This window comes from Mirounga angustirostris, unplaced genomic scaffold (genome assembly GCF_029215605.1).
Source record: "Mirounga angustirostris isolate CCGP_5_RB_7025 unplaced genomic scaffold, mMirAng1.0.hap1 SCAF_9, whole genome shotgun sequence".
NCBI classification, from domain to species: domain Eukaryota; kingdom Metazoa; phylum Chordata; class Mammalia; order Carnivora; family Phocidae; genus Mirounga; species Mirounga angustirostris.
The window spans coordinates 113872486-113891404 of NW_026991717.1; the positions used below are offsets into that span (position 1 = coordinate 113872486).

The following is an 18919-nucleotide window of genomic DNA, read 5'->3' on the forward strand; positions in this document are numbered from 1 at the left end:
AAAACAAGTGCATCCTGGGGCACCTGGGTGGCTCAGTTGTTGGACGTCTGCCTTCGGCTAGGCGTGATCCCAGGGTCCTGGGATCGAGCCCCACATCGGACTTCCTGCTTCGTGGGAAGCCTGCTTCTCCCTCTCCCACTCCCCCTGCTTGAGCTCCCTCTCTCACTGTGTCTCTCTCTGTCAAATAAATAAATAAAAATCTTAAAAAAAAATAAAATAAAACAAGTGCATCCCAGTGCAAACAAGGTTTCCTCCACGGGCATCTGTAAAACACTGGAATCCACATCTTAATGTATTTAAGAGTCTCTACTATCATCTGTAGGAATAGGAAGAATATGACTAGAGAGGACATGTAACATAAATTTAACCCCACAGACCTCATGTTAAATTGTCAAGTCATTTTATTTTAAGATGACAACCTCAGAGTAGCTATAGGATTATGTAATCATCAGAGTGATTCTCGTCTTTTCTCCTAGTACATGCCAATATGATTTTCTCCATCTGGTGCACTCCAGTCAGTATTTTACTTGAGTGTAGGTAATTGCTATTTTTTAGCCACTTCTGTCTTCTCTTCTAAATGATGAAAGGCACCAATGATGCCTGAAATCAGTAAAGCAATTAAGCGAAAAATCAGTAGAAGCAATGCCTGGTTTATATTAAGAATTATTTTGGCTCGAAGACCATATTCTCTGTCAGGTGGAGGACCACTATCTATACTACCACCGGGTCCCCTCTCTTCACAAGATGGGGGTTTCCAACCTCTCATACAGTGACAATGTTTCTTGTTGTTACACACCCCTCTGAAATTGCATGTCTTGACATCACAGTCAAACCCCATGTCTTGAAAAAAAGTACAATTCTGTTGAAAACAGTATTTTCCTGGGCCACATGTTGCCCCATCCACGACAAGCCCCATTTCTGGCAGATCTGTCCCATGGTGTGCATCGTATCCAAAGCATAACTCTTCCTTAATATCACGTACTATTATATGACGAAACGTAGTGTGGTCACCTCCACCAGGAATTTCTTGGACATTACGACAATGCAGCATTCCACAAAGAACATCATCCTCTTCACATTTCACAGGTTTTCCTCCTCCTCGTATCACCTTCACCCCACAGTTCCCAAATCGGTCACCTAGTACATTCAATTTTTCATAGCATACTGGTGCAGCATCTTTTATTTGGTAGCCAAAGAGGGATTGGCATTGCATATCACGATCACTGCAGTTTCCTTTCACGCAGACAGCCAATGCTGAACATGGGGTTCCATCCTGGGTGTAAACGTCATTAGGACAATTATGAGATTTACCATCACAGTATTCTGGGAGGTCACAAATACCAAGCATATCTCTGCAAAGCAATCCAGGTTGAGCATATTTGCATTTAACACAGCAGGGTCCTCCATTGCAATCACTGCCAAGGGAGAGGATACAATTGGTCTTGCAACACTTATTCCAAGAACACTGTTTTAAGGAGCCACAGTCACATTCTTCCCTCTGATCTACGACCAAGTCACCACAACGAGCAGCTACATAAGGAAAATTGGTGTACGGTGTATTTGGCATGCTCAAACAAGGATCCCATATAGTGAGCTTGTAATGTATTCTTTCATAAGTACAATTGCTCATCATATCCAATAAATCAGGCTCAGGAGCCATGATGCAGTGCTCTCTTCGAAAGCAAAAACAACCGGGTTTATCATGATTAACGCCCAAATTATGACCTAGGGTATGTGCTGCAACAGCTGCAGCCCAAAATATGTGGTATCTTGCCATATATAGATATGCCACACCCCAGTTGGGGTTGCACACTCCATTGTACTGGCCATAATATGAGGCCCCAGCGACTTTATCTCCTGTAAGAAGCAGCGAAGTGTCATGAATAATGTGATTATACCAACCCCAGTATTTCCACAAACCAAAATCAGTCATGGTTCGTCCAATGTTTGTGTAGTCATATAAATCCATCTTATCTGATCCATTCCATATGCACAAAACACGTATGTAGACATCTAGGAGAGCTGGTTTGTAGATGGTATGTAGTATGTTGTTCAAAATCACTACATTCTCGATTATACGTGTGAGATTAGTGTTCAATGCAAATAATGAGTTAGAAACTGTGTAGTGGATTTTAAAGTATTTCTTATGTGGCCACCACAAATACACGGGAGCTGCTCTAGGAGTTCCAGCAAGGATTGCCTCTTCGTATTCTTGATTTGTATCTTGCTCTTCAATCTTACACCTTTCAGCCTCTGACGATCTTCTTTCTGACACAAGCAGAGAAACCACATGCTCAAATTTGGAAGAAGACTCCAGCGGTTTTATTTCATAAGTGAAGTCATCCAACTGCAGCATGCCACGCAGACCCCCATAGCAGGTGTCCAGTGTTCCCATGGAGCCGGGAACCCCTTCCAGGTAGCCGTAGTAGTAGCAGTCTCGAGGGACAAAGGGGTAGTCCTCCTCCATGGCACCCTGATCATTATCGGTGATAACAGGAAAATGTCTGGGCAGTAGGTTCTTCTTGATTCTCATGTGAATCACATGTCTTTGGCCACTGAAGTGAATCTTATAGGAGAGCTGGTCTCGTCTCTCAGTTCCACCCACCCTGTGGGACACCTTCCTGGGGATCACAACTTCAGAGGAAGTGAAGCGCCATCCTGGGAGGGCATGGGAGCAGCAAACTGGGGACAGCAGTAGCCAGAGCAGAGGCAGCCTGAGATCACCTGTCAAGTGGGCCCGGGCCCAGGCAAGTCCCATGAGTGAAGGAGCCTGTGATGCCAGAAGATGCAGTCGGGTGGGAGGTAGGCAAGATGACCCCCCAAATGGCAACATTTCTAGCAGGCAGTCCTGAGGAGAGCAAAGAGGGACTGGGGGCACGGCCTCCCCAGAGAGGGGGTGGGGAGCTATTATGTAATAATGGTGTGCTCATCAGGGGAGCTGTGCTCAGTGAGCTGGGTGTCCTTACCCAAGGGACCTAGAGAAGAGAAAAAAATGGGAGGGATTGGGAACAGTAGTGTGTATACCTGGGCTTTAAGTCCCATGGTCTCTTGGAGAAGTCTCAGGGGAAGAATAAGTGCATTTGGTGGCATTTTCAGTGAGGGAAGGACTTTTCTTTCTCAAACTTAAATGGCATAAAGGATCAATAGGTAATTAAAATAGAGGATGGAGAAGAAACGGAAGCTTCTTCAAAGAGTTCTGAGGAAAGAATTAGATTCTCTCATACTTTACAACAATTGAGTGCACTTGGGATGATTGGTGGGAAGAAACTAAATAGAGGTCATGAGTAGAACAATTAGTGTCTGTAACAATCGTTTCTTTCTTTCTTTTTTTTTTAGCCAAACTATGGAAAGAGCCAAGATGTCCATAAACAGATGAATGGATAAAGAAAATGTGGTATATATATACAATGTAACAATCATTTCTTATAAAGTTAAACTTGTATCTACCCTACATCCCAGCATTCCTGGCCCTAGGAAATTACCCACAAAGACTAGTATATGAATGTCCAGAGCAACGGGACTCATGAATTTATTCCACAAACTGGGAATAAACAACCAGCACTTAACAGATAAATGAATAAACAAACTGGCATATTCATCCAGTGGAATAATCCCTCTTAAATCAGAACTAACTTTTGATCCATGTAAGAACGTGGATTTATCTTACAGGTATGGTGATGACAGAAAGAATCATACCAAAGGAAGTTAATATAAGATTTAATTTGAATCAATCTGGAATAACCTAGGATAGGCTTAATTTATGAGATTATAATTTTTTAAGATTTTTTATTTATTTTTTGAGAGAGAGAGCAGAGATGCGGGAGAGAATACGAGTAGGTAGGAGGGGCAGAGGGAGAGGACGAAGAAGACTCTCTGCTGAGCAGAAGCCAGACTCGGGGCTTGATCCCAGTACCCTGGGATCATGACCTGAGCCGAAGACAGATGCTTAATAGACTCAGTCACCCAGGCGCCCCTGAGACTAGAACTTAAATCAGTAGTTTCCTGCTGTGGCAATGGAGGAATCGAGGGAAATTTCCCCAGTGACAGGAAACTTGTGTATCTTGATGGGGGTGTGCTGTGAATTGAATGTTTGTGTCCCTGCAAAATGCATGGATTGAAATCCTAAACCCCAGCATGATGGTAGTAAGAGGTGGGGCCAGTGGAAGGTGATTAGGTCATGAGGATGGAGCCCTCAGGAATGGGATTTCAGCCCTCAGCAACAGCTCTTTCCTGTTTTTGTAAAAGAGGCCCCAGAGAGATCTCTCACCTCTTCTGCACATGGCTTTACAGCAAGAGGAACCATCTGTGAAGCAAGAAGTGCCCTCACAAGACAATGAACCTGCTGGTGACTTGATTTTGGACTTCCTACCTCCACAACTGTGAGAAAGAAGCCACCCAGTCTTTAGTATTTTGTTATAGTGGCCAAGCTAAAATGGTGGTGTTTATGAAACAAAACTCATCAAGGTCCACCTTAAAATCTACTTATTTTATTGTATGCTCAAAAAAGTTAATATTTTATATTGAGGAATAATTGACATAAAATATCACATTAGTTTCAGGTGTACAGCACAATGACTTGACAATTATATACATTGCAAAACTGTCACCACAATAAGCCTAGTTACCATCTGTCACTTTCCAAGGTTAATTCAATATTATTGACTATATTGCTCGTGCTGCACATTACATCCCCATGATTTACTTTATAATGGATGCTTGTACTTCTTAATCCTCTTCACCCATTTTGCCTTGCCCCCCAAACCCTTGCCTTTTTGCAACAACTAATCTGTTTTCTGTATCTAGGAGTCTGGATTTTGTTTTCTTTTGTTTGTTTGTTTCTTGAGATTCCACATGTAAGTGTAATCATGCAGAATTTGTCTCTGTCTGACTTGCTTCACTTAGCCTCAATGTCTATCCATGCTGTTGCAAAATATCATTGTTTTTATGGCTGAGTAGTATTCCATTTTATATACATGTCACATGTTCCTTATCCATTCATCCATGGATGGACTTTACGGTTGTTTTTGTATCTTGGCTATTGTAAACAATGCTGCAACAAACATAAGGGTGCACATATTTTTTCAAAGTGTGATTTTGTTTTCTTTGGATGAACACCAAGAAATGGAATTACTGGTCATATGATAGCTCTATTTTTAATTTCTTAAAAAGATTTTATTTATTTATTTATTTATTTATTTATTTATTTATTTATTTATTTGAGAGAGAGTGCCCAAGTGGGTGGAGGGAGAGGGACAGAATCTCCAGCAGACTCCATGCTGACTGCAGAACCTGATGTGGGTCTCAATCTCATGACCCTCAGATCATGACCTGAGCCAATACCAAGAGTGAGTCACTCTGAGTGAGCCACCCAGGTGCCCCAGTATTTTTAATTTTTGAGGAATCTCCACACTGTTTTCCATAATGTCTATATCAATTTATATTCCCACCTACAGTGTGCAAGAGTTCCCTTTTCTCCACATACTTGTCAACACCTATTGTTATCTTTTTCATAATAACTAGTATGACAGGTGTAAGGTGTTATCTCATTGTGTTTTTGATTTGCATTTTCCTGATGTTTAGTGATGTTGAGCATTTTTTCATGTGCCTGTAGGCCACCTGTGTGTCTTCTTTAAAAAATGTGTATTCACATCCTTTGCCTATGTTTTAGTGATTGTTTGTTTGTTAATAGATTGTATGAGTTCTGTATATATTTTGGATTTTAACCCCTTATTGGATATATGATTTGCAAATATCTTTTTCCACTCTGTAATTTGTCTTTTCATTTTTTGATGGTCTTCTTTCCTGTACAGAAGCTGTTTAATTTGAAATATTCCCATATGTTTAATTTTGCTTTTGTTTCCCTTGTCTTTGGAGTCACAGAAAAAAAATTGCTAAGACCAATGTCAAGGAGCTTACCACCTATGTTTTTTTCTAGCACCTTATGATTTCAAGTCTTACATTCAAGTCTTTAATCTATTTTGAGTTGATTTTTTTGAAAATATTATTTATTTATTTATTTGACAGAGACAGAAAGAGAGAGCACAAGCAGGTGGAATGGCAGGCAGAGGGAGAGGGAGAAGCAGGCTCCCCACTGAGGAAGGAGCCCAATGCAGGGCTCGATCCCAGGACCCTGGCATCATGCTCTGAGCCGAAGGTAGCTGCTCAACAGCCTGAGCCACCCAGGCCCCCCTGATTTTTTTTGAGAGAGAACATGAATGGGGGGGAGAAGTGGAAGGAGAGAAGGAATGTTTTTCCTTTAAGATTTTATTTATTTATTTTTGAGAGAGAGAGCACATGGGTGTGAGGCAGGGGAGGGGCAGAGGGAGAGGAAAAGAGTCTCAAGCGGATTCCCCGCTAAGCCGGAAGCCCAACATGGGGCTTGATCTCATGACCCTGAGATCATGACCTGAGCTGAAATCAAGAGTGGGACAGTTAATCAACTGAGCCACCCAGGCACCCCTATTTTGAGTTGATTTTTATATGCTATGTAAGATAGTGGTCCAATTTCATGGTTTTGAATGTAGCTCTCCAGTTTTCTCAACACCATTTACTGAAGAGGTTGTTCTTTCTCTGTTGTGCATTCTTGCCTCCTTTGTCATAAATTAATTCACCATATATGCATGGGTTTACTTCTGGGCTCTATTCTGCTCCATTGATCTATGTGTCCATTTTTATGCCAAAACCACACTATTTTATTACTATAACTTTGTAATATAGTTTGAAATCAGGGGATGTGATACCTCTGGCTTTGTTTGTCTCTCTCAAGATTGTTTTGGCTATTTGGGGTCTTTTGTGATTCCATAGAAATTTGATATTATTTGTTCAAGTTATGTGAAAAATGTCATTAAAATTTTGATAGGAATTGCACTGAAACTGTAGATTGCTTCGGGTAGTATGGACTTTTTAATAATATTGATTCTTCCAATCCATGGGTACAGAATATCTTTCCAATTATTTGTATCTTCAATTTTTTTCATCAGTATGAAAAAAAGCCTATAAATTACTTTTAAGAAAACAGACCTTTCATCTCCTTGGTTAGATTTATTCCTAGGTATTCTATTCTTTTTAAAAATTTTTTTTATTATGTTCAGTTAGCCAACATATAGTACATCATTAGTTTTTGATGTAGTATTCAATGATTCAATAGCTGCATATAACACCCAGTGCTCATCACAACACATGCTCTCCTTAATACCCATCACCTGGCTACCCCATCCACCCCACTCCCTTCTGAAATGCTCAGTTTGTTTCCCAGAGCTGAGAGTTTCTCATGGTTTGTCTCCCTCTCTGATTTCCCCCCCTTCAGTTTTCCCTCCCTTCCCCTATGGTCTTCTGTGCTATTCCTTATGTTCCACATATGTTCCACATATGAGTGAAACCATATGATAATTGACTTATTTCACGTAGCATAATCCCCTCCAGTTCCATCCATGTCGATGCAAATGGTGGGTATTCATCCTTTCTGATGGCTGAATAATATCCCATTGTATATATGGACCACATCCTCTTTATCCATTCGTCTGTTGAAGGGCATCTCAGCTATTTTCTAAAAGATTTTTGTCTAGGCTGCTCATTTCTTGGTCTTCTGGCTAGAGACAGCAAACTTGATTTGTGGCTTTTTTTTTTTTTTTTTGGTCTTTTTTTGTCCTTGTCTATTTCATTTCAAGCTTGTGGGCCTCTCCAGACTGCAATGGCAGTAAAAGAAAATGCAGAGACATCACTGCCATGCTGTTCCTTAGGTCCCAATGTCCTTAGCTGGTTTGTATTCTTTGCTCCACCTTTCTGAACTTTCTTATGTTTGTTTTAAATATAAATTTGGTGTTTTAACTTGAACTGAGCAAGAGCAATAGAGATAAGAGTGTTTATCTTTTCTAGTACCAGAAGTCCTTAAAGCTATTTTTAAAAGAAATGAATATTATTCCTTCTTTAAGCAAGAGAAATCAAGCCAAAACTACCTTTAGAAGCTTTCAATCCTTCCCCGCCTCTATTTCTCCCAGGATATTGTTCTATCAGAAGCAGGTGCTCTAGTCTTGCTACTAAAACTTTTTCAGGATTGAGCTTCTGTAGTTTCCTTCTCTCTCATTCTTGGAACAGTTTTTTTTTTCATTGTTAATCATCCCTGGAACAGGAGCAAATTTTATCCACCAAGTTCAGTGGCAGAAAAACTTTTAAAATATATCTTTCTTAAGACAGGGGTGTCTCCCAGTCAGAATGGGTAAAATTAACAAATCAGGAAACAACAGATATTGGTGAGTATGTGGAGAAAGGGGAACCCTCTTAGACTGTTGGTGGGAATGAACTGGTGCAATTACTCTGGAAAACAGTATGGACATTCCTCAAAAAGTTAAAAATAGGGCCACCTGGGTGGCTCAGTCAGGTGAGTGGCTGACTCTTGGTTTCAGCTCAGGTCATGATCTCAGGGTCCTACGATTGAGCTCTGCATCAGGCTCCATGCTCAGTGGGGAGTCTGCTTGAAGATTCCTCTCTGCCCCTCCTCCCACTCACATTCTTTCTAAAATAAAATAAATAAATCTTAAAAAAAGTTAAACTCTATGGACAACTAATCTTCGACAAAGCAGGAAAGAATATCCAATGGAAAAAAGACAGTCTCTTCAATAAATGGTGCTGGGAAAATTGGACAGCCACATGCAGAAGAATGAACCTGGACCATTCTCTTACACCATACACAAAGATAAACTCAAAATGGATGAAAGACCTCAATGGGAGACAGGAATCCACAAAATCCTAGAAGGGAACACAGGCAGTAACCTCTTTGACCTTAGCCACAGCAACTTCTTGCAAGACACGTCTCTAAAGACAAGGGAAACAAAAGCAAAAATGAACTATTGGGATTTCATCAATTTAAAAAGCTTCTGCACAGCATGAGAAACAGTCAACAAAACTAAAAGGTAATGACAGATGATATTTGCAAGTGACATAACAGATAAAGGGCTGGTATCCAAGATCTATAAAGAACTCATCAAACTCAACACCCAAAAAGCAAATAATCCAGTCAAGAAATGGGCAGAAGACATGAACAGACACTTCTCCAAAGAAGACATACAAATGGCTAGCAGACATGAAAAAATGCTCCACATAACTTGTCATCAGGGACAAACAAATCAAAACTACAATGAGATACCACACCAGTTCAAATGGCTAAAATTAACAAGATAAGGAACAACAAATGTTGGCAAGGATATGGAGAAAGGGGAACCCTCTTACGCTGTTGGTGGGAATGCAAGTTGGTACAGCCACTTTGGAAAACAGTGTGGAGGTTCCTCAAAAAATTAAAAATAGAGCTACCCTATGACCCAGCAATTGCACTCCTCGGTATTTACCCCAAACACACAGATGTAATGAAGAGAAGGGGCACCTGCACCCCAATGTTCATAGCAGCAATGTCCACAATAGCTAAACTGTGGAATGAGCTGAGATGTCCTTCAACAGATGAATGGATAAAGAAGATGTGGTTCATATATACAATGGAATATTACTCAGCCATCAGAAAGGATGAATACCTACCATTTACATTGATGTGGATGGAACTGGAGAGGATTATGCTAAGTGAAATAAGTCAAGCAGAGAAAGACAATTATATGGTTTCACTCATATGTGAAATATAAGTAATAGTGCAGAGGATCATAGGGGAAGGGAGGGAAAACTGAATGGGAAGAAATCAGAAAGGGAGACAAACCATGAGAGACTCTTGACTCCAGGAAACAAACTGAGGGTTGTGGAAAGGAGGGGGGATGGGTTAACCGGGTGATGGACATTAAGGAGGGCATGTGATGTGATGAGCACTTGGTGTTATATACAACTAATGAATCATTGAACACTACACCAAAAACTAATGATGTACTATATGTTGACTAACTGAATTTAAATTTTTTTTTAAGAAGTTAAAAATAGAGAACCCAGATATGGAGCCTCAACTCTATGGTCAAATAATCTCTGACAAAGCAGGAAAAAACATGCAATGGAAAAAAGACAGTCTCTTCAAAAGAAGGGCCATATGCACCCCAATGTTCATAGCAGCAATGTCCGCAATAGCCAAACTGTGGAAAGAGCCGAGAGGCCCTTCAACAGATGAATGGATAAAGAAGATGTGGTTCATATATACAATGGAATATTACTCAGCCATCAGAAAGGATGAATACCCAACTTTTACATCAACATGGATGGGACTGGAGGAGATTATGCTAAGTGAAATAAGTCAAGCAGAGAATGTCAATTATCATATGGTTTCACTTATTTGTGGAACATAAGGAATAGCATGGAGGACATTAGGAGAAGGAAGGGAAAAATGGGGGGGGGGATTGGAGGGAGAGATGAACCATGAGAGACTATGGACTCTGAGAAACAAACAAGGTTTTAGAGGGGAGGGGGGAGGGAGGATGGGTTAGCCCAGTGATGGGTATTAAGGAGGGCACGTACTGCATGGAGCACTGGGTGTTATACGAGAACAATGGATCATGGATCACCACATCAGAAACTAATGATGTACTGTATGGTGACTAACATAACATAATAAAATAAAAAAAAAAGTATTAAAAAACCAACCAACCAACCAACCTCTGATATCTAGAATTTATAGGAAACTCTCACAACTCCATTGACAGTTGGATTGAGCACTAGGAACTGAAACTTGGCAGGCTTCCTTGTCCTGGAGGAAATAGGACTACCTGCTAAAGAATCAAGCAAACCTTTGCAGGAATCTTGGCGTCATCACTGCGGGAGACCAGCATCGACTGTTTTACTGTGCAGAACCCATTCCAACATTGACATTATGTGGCAGTGAGAAGCAAACGCAACGGTGTTCCACAGACCTTCCTGAGGCTTAACGTTAAAGCTTGGGTGGGGAAGCTGCTCTTGAAGTCCGGAGGACTGCATTGAGCCCCTAGAGTTCTTGGACAATTTTAGAAGTGAAGACGACCTCAAAGGTGAGAGATTCTGGATTTATCCTAATTAGTTGGGTGGGTATTCAAAAAAATTAATTAGAAAAATAAAAGAGATATGACTGTACTTAAAAAAAAAAAGTTAAAAATAGAACTACCCTATGACCCAGCAATTGCACTACTAGGTATTTATCCAAAGGATACAGAAATAGTGATTCGAAGGCACACATGCACCCCAATGTTTATAGCAGCAATGTCCACAATAGCCAAAATATGGAAAGAGCCCAGATGTCCATCAATTGATGAATGGTAAAAGAGGATGTATATCCATCTAACTATCTATTTATCTATCTATCTATCTATCTATCTATCTATCATCTATACACACATAAACACACAGTGGATTATTACTGAGCCATCAAAAAGAATGAAATCTTGCCATTTGCAATGGCGTGGATGGAACTAGAAGGTATCATGCTAAGCAAAATAAGTCAGTTAGAAAGAGACAAATACCATATGATTTCATTTATATGTGGAATTTAAGAAACAAAACATGAACATAGGGTAAGGGAAGGAAAAAATAAAACAACATGAACACAGAGAGGGAGGCAAACCATAAGAAACTCTTAACTATAGGGAACAAACTGCGGGTTGCTAGAGGGGAAGTTGGTGGAGGGATGGGGTAATTGGATGATGAGCATTAAGGAGGGCACTTGATGTAATGAGCACTGGGTGTTGTATGCAACTGATGAATCACTAAATTCTACCCCTGAAACTAATAATACACTATATGCGAACTAACTTGAATTTATATAAAATCTAAAAAAAAAAAAAAAAAAAGACAGCGGTGTCTCTAGTTTTGCCTGAATGAATGAAACAGTTTATGAAAAGGAACCTCCTAAGCAGATGTTAGAAAAGTGGAGGAGGGACAGTAAAGAATCCTCTAGGAAACAAACTGAGGGTTGCTGGAGGGGAGATGAGTAGGGGGATGAGGTAATTGGGTGATGGGCATTAAGAAAGGCACTTGATGTAATGAGCACTGGGTGTTATATGCAAATGGTGAATCACTAAATTCTACCCCTGAAACAAATAATACACTATATGTTAACCAAATTGAATTCAAATAAAGAATTAAAAAAAAAAAAAGAACAATCCTGGCATTGTGCAGCTGTTCTCTGCAAAGTCAGGACCTTAACCCACAGATTTTATAGAGCAAAGGGCAGTTATCTAAAATGGTGCCATCTGTGCACTAGGGGAAAGATCAGAATGTTTCCCATATTCTGGTCAGGGCATACATTAACCTACACAAGACCTGGAACTAAGATCTGAGAGGGAGGTTATTGCAGGGACATGAACAAGATAAGGGCCAAAGATGGAGTCAGTATTGTCAGCCTTCCTACAGCAGATTTCTGAGAAATCCAGCATGAATAGAAGAAACTTTTTCTGAGAGGAAATAGAAAAGGATTGTCATTAAAAATGCTTCTACTTGATAGTTATAGAGCTCTGCTACTAGTTAAATAAGTAGCTAGCAAGATTCGTTGGCCAAGAATCTTTTATTTTTTTTTAAGATTTTATTTATTTATTTGACAGAGACAACAACGAGAGAGGGAACACAGGCAGGGGGAGTGGGAGAGGGAGAAGCAGGCTTCCCGCCGAGCAGGGAGCCCGATGCGGGGCTTGATCCCAGGACCCTGGGATCATGACCTGAGCCGAAGGCAGACGCTTAACGACTGAGCCACCCAGGCGCCCAAGAATCATTTTTTTTTAGAGATTTTATTTATTTGACAAAGAGAGACACAGTGAGAGAGGGAACACAAGCAGGGGGAGTGGGAGAGGGAGAAGCAGGCTTCTCGCTGAGCAGGGAGCCCGAGGCAGGGCTCGATCCTAGGACCCTGGGATCATGACCTGAGCTGAAGGCAGATGCTTAACGACTGAGCCACCCAGATGCCCCTGGCCAAGAATCCTTTTAAAATAGAATCTACTTATTGTTTTGTTGACTGTTTCCTTTGCTGAGCAGAAGCTTTTTATCTTAAAAAAGTTCATTTTTGCTTTTGTTTCACTAGCTTTTGGAGATGTATCTTGAAAGAAGTTGCTGTGGCCGATGTCACAGAGGTTACTCCCTATGTTCTCCTCTAGGATTTTGATGGATTCCTGTCTCACATTGAGGTCTTTCATCCACTTTGAGTTTATCTTTGTGTATGGTGTTAGAGAATGGTTGAGTTTCATTCTTCTGCATGTGGCTGTCCAATTTTCCCAGCACCATTTATTGAAGAGACTGTCTTTTTTCCATTGCATGTTTTTTCCTGCTTTGTCAAAGATTATTTGACCATAGAGTTGAGGGTCCATATCTGGGTTCTCTATTCTGTTCCATTGGTCTATATGTCTGTTTTTGTGCCAGTACCATGCTGTCTTGGTGATCACAGCTTTGTAATATAGCTTGAAATCGGGTAACGTGATGCCCCAGCTTTGTTTTTCTTTTTCAACATTTCCTTGGCAATTCGGGGTCTTTTCTGATTCCATACAAATAAGGAGGCAACCCACAGAATGGGAGAAGATATTTGCAAATGACACTACAGATAAAGGGCTGGTATCCAAGATCTATAAAGAACTTCTCAAACTCAACACTCCAAAAACAAATAATCAAGTCAAAAAATGGGCAGAAGATATGAAAAGACACTTCTTGGAAGAAGACATACAAATGGCTAACAGACACATGAAAAAATGTTCATCATTATTAGCCATCAGGGAAATCCAAATCAAAACCACATTGAGATACCACCTTACACCAGTTAAAATGGCAAAAATTGACAGGGAAAGAAACAACAAATGTTGGAGAGGTTATGGAGAAAGGGGAACCCTCTTACACTGTTGGTGGGAATGCAAGTTGGTACAGCCACTTTGGAAAACAGTGTGGAGGTTCCTCAAAAAATTAAAAATAGAGCTACTCTATGACCCAGCAATTGCACTCCTCGGTATTTACCCCAAACACACAGATGTGGTGAAAAGAAGGGCCATAGGCACCCCAATGTTCATAGCAGCAATGTCCGCAATAGCCAAACTGTGGAAAGAGCCGAGAGGCCCTTCAACAGATGAATGGATAAAGAAGATGTGGTTCATATATACAATGGAATATTACTCAGCCATCAGAAAGGATGAATACCCAACTTTTACATCAACATGGATGGGACTGGAGGAGATTATGCTAAGTGAAATAAGTCAAGCAGAGAAAGTCAATTATCATATGGTTTCACTTATTTGTGGAACATAAGGAATAGCATGGAAGACATTAGGAGAAGGAAGGGAAAAATGAAGGGAGGGAAATTGGAGGGAGAGATGAACCATGAGAGACTATGGACTCTGAGAAACAAACAGGGTTTTAGAAGGGAGAGGGGTGGGGGGAAGGGTTAGCCCAGTGATGGGTATTAAGGAGGGCACGTACTGCATGGAGCACTGGGTGTTATACGAAAACAATGGATCGTGGATCACTACATCAAAAACTAATGATGTTGTATTGTATGGTGACTAACATAACATAATAAAATTTAAAAAAATAGAATCTACTCAGAGTTAGCAGTAATATTTTATTGAATTTTTATTCTATGTAATATTTATATAATTAAAGTCATTTTATAGATTATATATTTTGCCAAATACGATTTTGAGCGTATTTTTCTCAAAAACATAATTTAATAGGAGATACAACTTTTAAAACTTACATATAAAACAATATAAGATAGCAAGATTATAAACTATAATAAAATTATTGAATATGGTAATTATAAAGAGAATTATAGTATATTAGTGTTGTCTAGATTATTTAGAAAATATTTGATACTGAATGTTGAATTTGATCTTGACCTAAAAAGTTACTATATAATTTAGTTCCACTGTGAAAAATGATTATACAGTCTAGGCCAACACAGTAGCATGAGCAAAATTATGAAGCAGAAATGAAGCTACACTGTAGAAGGACATAGAATGGAGCTGAGGAGGCTATCCAATTCCAATTATATTGAAGTTGTATAGAAATAGTGGAGCCAGAGCAAGATATCCTTGACAGCCAATTGTTTCTGAAGTGAAAGATCCTTGTTTCTAAGCAACTAGATCTAGAACTTTGTCACCTCAGAGATAAAAGGAGGAGGGCTTCTGCTCCCTTTGTTGTGTGAGGTCAACTACCAATCTTTGTTCATTTGTAAGTGTGGTACAAACCAAAGAGAAAGAAAAAGCCATGGAAACAATGGTTTCTTCTCTTGGTAAGTCATCTGTAAAGTTCGGCTCTCTGCATGAGTTGGTACCCAGAGTAGTACCTTAGATAATGTGAAGTTTCATAATTTTTGTTTTGTCTTCCTTTTTGAGCATGGGTTGGGGGTAACATGCTGCAGATAAAGTGACCAACTGTTCCAGTTTGCCTTGGAGTGAGGGAATTGCTGGGATGTGGGGCTTTCAGTTTTAAGACCAGGACAGTCCCGGGTAAACTAGAACAAGTTGGTTACTCTAACTGTCAATAAGGAACAGATGAAATAGAGTTGAAAGTAGGGAACATTAATAGAATCAGTCCACATGTAGGTAAGAAATGTGATATGGAACTGAATCTGGAGAAGGATCACTTTTCTACTCAGACTGGGATATGGAGTGGGATAGAAGAGAGGTAGAAATGGCTCTGGGTTCAGATAGGTTTGTAATGGTGAAAATCCTAGAAAGCATTTTGTCTTTAGATTTGGCATCACTATAGATATATATATTTTTATTGTGTTGAAGAGTAAGAAATCCATTTTATATTGTGATCCAGTGGCCACACATACACAAATATCTCCAAATTTTGGCACCATATGTATGAGTTGCTAAGGAATTTCTAGGAATGTCCTCTGATGTTTTTTATTCAATTTCTTTAAAGAAAAAACTGCAGGTCAGACCCATTAAATTGATTTCACGACTCTCTAACAAGTCAGACATTGGTGACAGACAGATGGGAAAACAGTGCATATAGCATGATGGGGTAAGAGGGGAAATGAACAGGTAGAGGTCTTTAGGAATCTGAAATAGCTGTAGGGAAAGGAAGAGTTGATAAAACATATAGAGGAGGGCTGTTGTCTATTTTGGGATTCCAACAGTGTTAAAGAATATGGATTTTTAATGACACCACTTCACGGTAGTAATGGAGGGTGATGTTCCATTAGGAGTTTGGGTCTCTGAGGTCCTAGGCATAATATAATGAGGACAATGAATATGGCTCAAAGATTCTTTGAAGAATTTTCCTACTGTTGTAGGTTCTCAAGATGAGCTCTAAGAAAAAATTAATGATAGGACATGGTTTATAGGGCGCCTGGGTGACTCAGTTGGTTGAGTCCCTGCCTTCGGCTCAGGTCATGATCCTGGAGTCTCAGGATCGAGTCCCACATAGGACTCCCTGCTCAGTGGGGGGGGTGGGGGGGGCGGGGAAGGGTCTGCTTCTCCCTCTGACCCTCTTCCCCCTCATGCTCTCTCTTACACTCGCTCTCTCAAATAAATAAATAAAATCTTTTAAAAAAAGGACATGGTTTATAGAGCTTAGTAGCCTTCTCAACAACACTCTATTTCTATTGGCTCTTCTCACTTTCCATCCTCCCATCCACAACAATTTCCACTCCATAATAAATAACAAACATACAAAGAAAGCTACAGAGAGAAAATCTGGAAGTTAGGATCTCACCCAACTCAGAAATCTTTGTCCATGGAAGTTTTCACATAGTTGAATTTGTCTATGAACTTTGCTGTTCCCTTGTGAACTACTTGCACCTTGGAATAAAGTGCCTATCCATTAGATGGATCCAAGCTCTCTAGGCAGGTTAAGGCTGAGGATATTGTTCAGGTCAACACGTCCTCCCTATCTACCAGCATAGCAAATCTAGAATAAATAATAAACTTAAATAATGTATATTAAAAAGGAAAAGATGAAGCCTACTTACTTAACTATTTAACTCTGTGATTGAAAGGCAATCAGAATGTATTTTCAGCTGACACTATACATAAATGAGGAAACTCAGAATATTAGGGATGTGTAAATGCAATGTCCGAGAGAATGAAGAAAAGAGCAATAAAGCATAGGAGGGTCTGAAATATCAGCTGACTTCTGGTCTCCATTTCTTAGGGTGGGGAGCCAAGACAAACCATTCCAGTTCTGATTGTGCATTTTTAAGATTTTCACACACATTGTTTTGATATTTTTTTCCCCTGCAGTAGTGTATGGTAGTTTTGATACAGAAGTGGAAAAAGTATGCAACAGAATTAATCCAGGTTTTGTTCTGTTTGCTTGAAAAAATTCAGTCTCACAACTTGTTACTGGTAACAAATTACATAAATAATTGAATTTCAGAAAATCTTTATCAAGTCTTTTATATAGGAGTTATAATATTTCAGGGCATTTCAAATTTTCCTGTGTAGTGGCTAATTTGAACATTCTTATATTGATGACTTTCATAAATTGCATTGCTAAAAACCTCCCAGGGGTTTTTGGAGGTCTAGATACTAAGAGTCCCTAAATCATAATCTTTATTAGCCTTAGATTAATCTGGTTCAGATGATAACATTATAATGGTCTGATTGCTTGTCTGTTTTTCCACAAACTCAGTGCTTCTTAGCCTCATTTCTGTCACTCGGTTGAGACTACATGAAGTCTACAGATACTCTCCTCAGCAAAAGGGCACAAAACATTTAAAAATATTAAGTAAAATCTTACAGGCCCCTTAAAGCTCATTCTTGCTCCTACCACAAATTTCTGAATTTTTTCAAACAAAAACTATGAAAACTAAATTGATAATTTATTTAATGCTCTCTATTTTTATTTTAGATCCCTAGTATCTAGCACAATGTCCTGTACTTCATATGCTCCAAACACACAAATACTTGTTTAATGCATATAGAAATGCGTGAGTGTTGCTAGCCACAATGCATGCCAGGTACAGAAATTACCCACTGTCAAAAGCTGTTGGTAAACATATTTGAGCAAACATTAGGAATTTTCCCTGGCAATCCTAAAATTCCAGCCACTCTGTGACTCTGCTCCAAGAAGAGAGAGTTCCTCTTCCCAAGCCTTTAAACTTTATGGATTCTCAGTTTCTCTTCAAAAGGCATTTTCTTTTGTCCGATATTCTTTTACAGATAACTGTGTTGTTCTCCCCATTCTTTTAAAAGATGTTAGCTTTTTATGAATCTTTTTCCTCTTCTAAAAATAATAATCAAATACAAATACATTTTAAGTAGCATTCATCTATATTCCAAGTACTCCAGCACTCTCCCCACCTTTTTTTCATTTTTCATTGAATAAAGAACTATACTAGGTGTTATAGGGGCTACTAAAATGAATTAAAACCATAAACGCTGCACTCAGTGACCTTGCAGTCCAGTAGAGTTATGAAGGCAAATACAGCCAGGAGGCAAGTAAATAACTTGCGGTAAAGAAAGATTAAAGCAAATAATAAGACCAATGCAAACTGACATAATAACTGTGATTGTTTTTGATCTCTCCAGTTTTGATAGTCAAAAAGGGCAAGTATCAATAGTTATGCAGGGGCAACAGGCATAAACCAACATGGTCTTGGACAAATTGAGATATAGAGGCCCCCTACTCTGAAGTCTATTTAGTTTTGCTTTAACTTTTTATTGTGGAGATTTTCATACCACCTACGTGGATTGAGATAATTGTATAGTGAAAACCCAAGTACCTATCATCTGACTTTCACAATTATCAACATATGGCCAATATTTTCTTATCTATACCCCTCTAAATTCCCACCTCCATTTATTGAAAGAAAATCCAAAGCATTTTCTTAATTCACTAATCACTTCTTTGCCATTTGATTCTTTCCCACTTTCCTTACCCAATCCCACCACCTCCCCACCCTTTTATTTTCACTTTCAGCACTGCAGTTCTGATGCCCAACTCTGCCGGGACACAGATCCTTAAAGGTCAGCTCTACACTATGACCAATTTGGAGCAACCAGACCAGCAGTGCCTCATGCTTTTTCTCCGGACAGATGGCTCT

The 18919-nt window shown here is 39.5% G+C and overlaps 1 protein-coding gene across 1 annotated transcript; it reads right to left on the reverse strand.

Annotated features, from left to right (window-relative positions):
* Positions 1 to 544: 544 nt before the first annotated feature.
* Positions 545 to 2533, reverse strand: LOC123841301 (disintegrin and metalloproteinase domain-containing protein 20-like). Its single transcript, XM_045870925.1, has one exon. It carries the CDS (start codon positions 2531 to 2533, stop codon positions 545 to 547), a length of 1989 nt encoding a protein of 662 aa, XP_045726881.1.
* Positions 2534 to 18919: the final 16386 nt, after the last annotated feature.